The sequence below is a fragment of the Aplidium turbinatum genome, chromosome 6, assembly GCF_918807975.1.
Source record: "Aplidium turbinatum chromosome 6, kaAplTurb1.1, whole genome shotgun sequence".
Classification (NCBI taxonomy): domain Eukaryota; kingdom Metazoa; phylum Chordata; class Ascidiacea; order Aplousobranchia; family Polyclinidae; genus Aplidium; species Aplidium turbinatum.
In genome coordinates this window covers 24,504,722-24,512,209 of record NC_137477.1, presented here as the reverse complement: position 1 = coordinate 24,512,209, position 7,488 = coordinate 24,504,722, and the positions used below count along the sequence as shown (strand labels likewise).

At 36.4% G+C, this 7,488-nt stretch overlaps 1 protein-coding gene across 1 annotated transcript; it reads left to right on the top strand.

Moving 5' to 3' along the window:
• The first annotated feature begins 1,086 nt into the window (after positions 1 to 1,086).
• Positions 1,087 to 4,434, top strand: LOC145772031 (general transcription factor II-I repeat domain-containing protein 2-like). Its single transcript, XM_082583840.1, has 3 exons — positions 1,087 to 1,227; positions 1,803 to 1,921; positions 3,243 to 4,434. Exon 3 carries the CDS (start codon positions 3,765 to 3,767, stop codon positions 4,206 to 4,208), a length of 444 nt encoding a protein of 147 aa, XP_082439966.1. The 5' UTR covers positions 1,087 to 1,227; positions 1,803 to 1,921; positions 3,243 to 3,764; the 3' UTR covers positions 4,209 to 4,434.
• The last annotated feature ends 3,054 nt before the right edge of the window (positions 4,435 to 7,488 follow it).

The following is a 7,488-nucleotide window of genomic DNA, read 5'->3' as shown; positions in this document are numbered from 1 at the left end:
AATACGAACTAATTGTGAATGTTTTGTAAGTAGGAAAAATGTCCACATCACATTTATTGTTCACAAAATTAGTGTTTTGTTTCAAACTGTTTTTGCGCTAGTTGTTGTTTTCGCACTTATTTGTGTTGGTAAACGGAAAGCTAATTCTATTTTGTCATACATGACGAAAAAGCCGAGATCTATAGAAGATTCCGAGAGTGGACGTAGGGATGAGAGTGCTGATGGTTCTAATACCATGGGGTTCACTAGGCCAACTTGTAATCTGATTGAGAGAACGAATCCTGATGTATCGGCAACCGGTGGGTTGTGGGCCGTGGCCGGTGAGTGCCTTTAAATATTAATCAAAGGGATGGGCATTGGCCTACTGTCATTATTGTCGCAAATCACTCGGCCAACATTTCTAAATTAGCCCCCCCCTAAATTTTTTTCTGGGTGCGCTACTGATTCATGTGTTTAGTCAAAATACATTACACACTACACAGCATAGTGTGATCAGCAACCACCAATAGCCTATTTTATCAGTATTGCCAACAATTGCATTTTTTATTTATTATCCGATCAAATTTAAAAGGCAAACACTTCACTTCAGTATTACTTTTATTTCAATTTTACACCAACAAAATGAAAAGATGACAAAACCAAAAGGTTTAAAATATGCATCAATAAAACAGTGTTTGAAGAACATAATCTTAAAAATGCACAGCCACCAAACCTAGAAAAGAAAGCGAAAAAAGAAAACTTTTACTGCAAGAGCAACAAGGGCGATTTAACACAAAAGAATTTGAAAAAGTGACAAGTTTCCCGAAGTTAGAGTCTCGCATTCAAAAACTTGGTGACACGTTGAAGTGAAATAGTCAACAAAGCTTTAGAATGCGGCGATGCGTTATATCAACGTGAGGGGATGCAATTTAGCAGAACAGCTTGGTTTGTTTTGATGAAGGAAGACAAAAGCCATGATTTAATCCTTTGCTAAAGGGATTATGACGTCACTCGATTCACTTCGACTGTTCAAGCATGGCGGGTTGTGCGCAATACACAAATACATGGACTGTGGTGGAGAGACGAGAGCACAATGCTTATGTGAACAGCGCTAAGAGGAATTTTTGCTTCTTGCATCGAAAATATAAAAAAATCGAATTCAATTGAGATATTACGGCCGAAAGAAGTTTTAGAAATGATCAAAATGAGACTATAGGAATGACTTACGACAATGTTTATGAAAACCTGGTAAGTGAATGTCTTATTCATAAAACCTGAAATATTGTGTAAAGTCCTTTTTGTCACTAGGCTACGTTTACACAATTTAAAGAAAGTTATAAAACTCAATTTAGAGAAAGTTATAAAACTCAATGACCAATGGAAAACTTTCATATGAAATATTTTCATGACAAATTTAGTGCCGGTGCTCCTAGATGAGTGCTAAGAAGATATCAGCAAAGTAGCAGAGCTTGTGATGTCATGCCGTCAGTTGAATCCCAAAATAAACCTTAAACGTTGGCTGTCATTTGTAACAGTCGAGAATTTCTGTAACAAGTGCTGAAGCTTTTTAATATGATGGATGAAACCCCTGTCATTACATTCGATGTACATTTTGCAGGCGGCAAATTTAAGTCAAGTTGTTGGCAAAAATGCAAGCGATTGTACCAGTGGACTTATGCCAATCATTGTATTTGTTATCGAACACAACACAGTTCAAGTCATGTCGAGAACAAAGAAAGAAAAAAAACATCGTGAAGTCTAAGCACTCGTTTGAGAGGCATTTACATACTGATTTAACACTTCTTTTTTGCTTTCATGGTTAGACGTGGTGATGGCGCACGACAAAGCTGCTGCTGTGCAGCAAATTGATGAAGTGTTTCAGAGTGATTTCGAAATTGGAAGGACAGGCAAGGTGGCCGAAAACGGCAAAAACTAACTTTTGGTGAGTTTGTTATATGTTTGAAAGACAACTGCGAATGTGTTGCTTTATTTACTGAATAACTACTGTACAAGCAGTTAGAATGTATTGGAACTTGATTATTGCTCTGTGTGGCGCAGAAGCGAATGATGAAGTTTTTTGTCACGCACGTTGGAGAGAGGGTAATCTAGGGCCATTTTTATATGACCTTAGAAAATCAATAATATGACTTTATTTTTTGGAAAATATGACTTTATATGACTTTATGTGAAAATCGTTTATTTTTACATGCGAACAACGTCACTCACGGAACTAAAGAGTAAAACATACGCAACATAACAGTAATACACATCCATTTTTATTTTAAACCACTGTTGTAGTACAGTTTCATGTAGTGTGGAATGTTAGAGTCTTTGAAGTTACGATTTGGACGTAAAAATGACTTTAGTAAGGAAAATGAGCGCTCCACAGACGCTGCTGTGGGTTGACACTTCTGCAGTTTTGCATAAAGCGCTGGTGAAATGTCTTGTCTTTGTAGCTCAGTAATTTGTTTCACATCGTTTTTGTCCAATCGCTTCTGTAATTTTTGAGCTCAAGCGGATCTTTTCAGGGGCATTTAAAATCGCTTTGACTTTCGCTGCATTTGATTGTTTCACTTTTTGCATCATGAACCAGATATTCTCTCTATGTCTAAGTCTCTGTATATATTTAACTGTTATGTTCTTCAGTTTGCTACTAGTTGTACTGTATTTGTATATAAGTAGACCGAGGTTGAGCTTTTTAGCTTGTCTACCCACTGACTGAACTTCACATGACGTTCCACTTCAATGCACAGAAGTAGAACAGATTGTGTTGCAACACAATGCAATGTGTGACCTCATAAAATATAGGTCTGTGACTGTAAGTGTTATGTAGGCTAATCCTACAGTTTGCCTTCGTTCAATCAGAAATTGCCTTACTTTCTTAGTGCTTAATTGCTTCACCGCTTAAATTGGTACTTTTTATTTAAAGTATACAACGGTATCACTTTATAACTCAAAAATATGACTATATAACTTAAAAAGCTGATTTATGACCTAACCAGGAAAATATGACTTTATATGACTTCAAAACTTTTTTAATATACCTCATAGGATGCGGTTTTTGCGTTAAAATTGATTTCACGACATACTGATGCACAGAAAAAAATATGACTTTAATGACTTTAAATGGCCCTAGATATTACATTGATATTGCAGATTGTCAATTAACGTTAACGTCGTATTATCCTGGACGACAACTGGTCAAAATTCTACACTGTTGCCAAACAGCCCTTTTGATTTAAATATTTTTGTTTTAATCGCAGGAACTCAAAATAACGACGATTCACAAAAGAAAGCTGCTGATGTGCGATGAATTCATCTATCTATACCAGGGACGGGCAACATACGGCCCGCGGGCCGGATTCGGCCCGCGACGGAATTTTGAGCGGCCCGCAGACAGCTTCCGGTCTTTAAATGATAATGGCCCGCGGCCACACTCTGCCGCAATCCTCCACTACTTGCTTACTACGTCAAATAATAGTGACAGTTATTATTATTCTTTATGTTTTTTGATTCTTTGTTTTCGGTATTTAGTCGAGTGACAAGCATGTCCTGTTCTGTCATAAACGGGCCCTTCCATTCTTTTTCTTTGTCTTTTGTAAGAATTGAACACTAGACTTCAAGGGAAGGGCACTTTTGCTCACGAAATGTACTCAACAATGAAGGCATTCAGGGTGAAGCTAAAACTGTTTTATCGCCAGCTCAATGAGAATATCACAACGCACTTTCCAACACTCGAAACTATGGCACCCCAGATGATGACAATTGAGAAGTAGGACACCAATATGACATCTGCACTAGGCAATGAATTTGGTCGTCGTTTTGCAGACTTTCAGAAACTTTCTGCTGAGTTTGATATCTTGTCATCACCTTTTGCACCTGAGTTTGAAAAGGTGCCGGATGCCGTACAGCTGGAATTGATTGATTTGCAGTGTGACTCTACCCTGAAAGAGATATTCCAATCTAACGGCATTGATAAATTTCATGCGTCACTGAATGAGTCCAAGCTTGCCAACCTGAGAAAGATGGCCATGAAACTACTTGTTCTGTTCGGGTCTACATACATTTGCGAGCAAACATATTCGACCATGAACATTAACAAGACAAAGCTGCGATCCAATCTCACTGATGTTTACGTGCAGTCTTTACTGAGGGTTTCTACGTCCGACATGCAGCCAGAATTCAAAGAACTTGTTGACAACTTTGATCGACCACAGATGTCTCATTGACTTCAGCAGCTATTGAAGTACATTACGTTAATTGTTAATAAATTCATTAAATACTGTTTTTGGTCTCTAGCTTTAAACTTAAAGTTTACATTACATTAAATACGATTTATTCCTTGTCTAGGTAGATAAATACGCGATTAATGTAGCGATTCATAAATCCGGCCCGCCAAGTACTTCATTTTCCCATATCAGGCCCGCCGACTGGAGAAGTTGCCCGCCCCTGATCTATACAATTTGATGTGGCTTGTTTCTAATAAATGTGAAAATATACGAAGCTCGGCTGTTACTTTGCTTTGTCACAAAGGGAGTAGTATTGCTTATAAATCCGTGTTAATGCTGTTCTTTCGCCCAAGGATTAGCCAGGTTCAACAATAAACTTTTGGTGATGAGCGAGGTTTAGGTACAGAGACATTTGGCAAATGTAGATGCCAATGTTGTTCAGATGTTTCATGCACCAGTTAGTTTTATATGGCCAACCTTGGTCAGGGCGTGGGTAGCACAATGGGTCAGATGAAGCATCATGATGCATAAAACGTCTGGCCAACCTTGGCCAGATGAAGAAAAATGGTGCATAAAACACTTTGCCAACGTTGGTCAGATGCAGACGCCAATGTTGGCCAGATGAAGCAAAATGGTGCATAAAACATTTTGCCAACATTGGCAAGATGCAGACGCCAACGTTGGCTAGATGCAGACGCCAACGTTGGCCAGATGCATTCAAATGGTGCATAAAACATTTTGCCAACATTGGTAAGATGCAGACGCCAACGTTGGCTAGATGTAGACGCCAACGTTGGGTAGATGCAGAAGCCAACGCTGGCTAGATGCAGACGCCAACCTTGGCAAGATGCAGACGCCAACGCTGGCCAGATCCATCCAAATGGTGCATAAAACATCTTGCCAACATTGGTAAGATGCAGACGCCAACGTTGGCTAGATGTAGACGCCAACGTTGGCTAGATGCAGAAGCCAACGCTGGCTAGATGCAGACGCCAACCTTGGCAAGATGCAGACGCCAACGCTGGCCAGATGCATCCAATTGGTGCATAAAACATCTTGCCAACGTTGGCGTCTGCATCTTGCCAATGTTGCGGCCAACTTCTTGCCAATGATGGCCCAACAATCAATGTTTACTGGGAACTAAAAAGTAGTTTTTACAAATCGTAAACTAAAAGTTTTATTCTAATAACATAAACATGAAAAATTATTTTAAATAAAAAAAAATAGTTAAGTTTTGTTTACAAACTAAAAAAGTAGTTTTGACAAATCGTAAACTAAAAGTTTTATTCTAATAACATAAACACGAAAAATTAATCACAAACTCAACTTTTATTACACTGAAAAATAGTTTTAACAAATCACAAACTTTTAATTGCACAAACCAACAACCAAAAATATTTTTAACAAGCTACAAACTTTCAGTTTGTATGATTGATAAATTAAAAAAAAAACATTAACTAACGAGGTGCAAACTTTATGTTCCATAATTTACAACTGAAAATTAGTTTTAACAAACGTTTAAGTTCCATAATTTACAACTTAAAAAATAGTTTTAACAAACTACAAACTTATAAGTTCCATAACTTACAAACTGAACATAAAAAAAATAGTTTTAACAAATTATAATCTGAAAGTTTAACACATGAAAACATACACATGAAAAATTATGTTAAGTGACAAACTTAAGTTTTCTTTTACAAACTTAAAAAATATTTTCAACAAATTGCAATTTTATTTTTACGAGCTTAAAAAACTATAACAAAATATCACAAGTTTCTGTTGCATAATTTGTAACGTTAATATCTGTGTTTGGAGATTTGTTTGTATGTTTTTATCAGCAGGTGTCATTACGTGTTGCAAAATTTGTAACGTTAAAATCTGTGTTTGGAGATTGGTTTGTGTGTTTTTATCAGCCAGTGTCATTACGTGTTGCAAAATTTGTGCTCTCATTCTGCTGGAGTTTGTATTTTTTTTTTATGCTTGTCTTAAGGTAACAATTTGTGATGTAGATTGCGCTAGATTTGTTGATTTTTTTCCAGTCCTCAGATTGTAGAAGTATATATTGCAACAATTTGTTCTATAGCTGTTCATTTGGGTGTTCTCGTTGTTTAAAAGAAATGTTGATTGTTTAGCTGGTATTAGCATCATCTAAAATAAAAATGTAAAATTTATTCCTGCATGATAAGCCTAAAGTTACGTTGTTTTGACCAAGCTATTACTCCAGGTTAGTTACATGTATCAAACGTTACTATAAAGGTTTAGCTGAAACCACTGTTTTAGCGAAACGAAGACCTGGAAAAAAAAAAAAAAAAAAAAAAATTAAGCCTTTCCTAAACAAACAAGCACTTCTCGCCATTTACCATTCTCTAGTTGAGAGTCAGATATTATATTGTATCTCAACATGGTGTCATGAAAACAAAACTACATTGCAAAAGCTACAACGTACATGCAATAACTTTCTTCGTACTGTATTTAACATTGACCGCAGAGAAAGCGTAAAAGGTGTAATGGAACTCAATAATTTAAAATCAATTAACCACATGAAAACTACAGAGATTGCAACTTTCATGTTTAAATATTCAAAAAGGCTACTTCCCACAACATTCAATGATATAATTATGTGTAAACAATCAAGTAGCCTATCAACAAGAAGTAATTCTCCTTATATTCCGATATATTGTAGAATTAACACTTGCAAACAATCAATACGGTACATGGGGCCAACAGTTTGGAACAAGCTTCCCCCTACTACAAGAAATGAATGCAAAACTGTAAAAGGCTTTAAATTAAAAATGAACAAGCTAAATCTTCCTTGAAATAATCCCATCTAAGTATTACATCATGCACCAAACATACTAATATTATTTTTTTTTGCCCAGAAATGATAGGCCAATGTGTGTAGATTCATTAGCAAAATAGTAAGGTTGTAAGTACTCCTACTGGCCTTCTGGTTCTTGTGTTTTTTGTCCACAGAAGTTCTACAGAGTCTTCAGAAGTTTCTCCATCCTCTTCGACCAATCGCCATCTTTCGGTGAAGCGGTGGCCATGTGCTCCAACCAGTTGTTTTTTTTTTTTTTTTTTTTTTTTTTTTTTTTTTTATATCAATATCTTGGACTGGATCGTCATGCTATTGTCTGATTATTTATCTATTTTTCTAACATGCCAAATTGGATTTCTTTATCACTTTTGTTATGGTTTAACGTGTAAAACATATACACAGTAACCCAAATTTATCATATTTCTGTGACATGCCACTACTACTTCCCAGGAATCCCAGCTA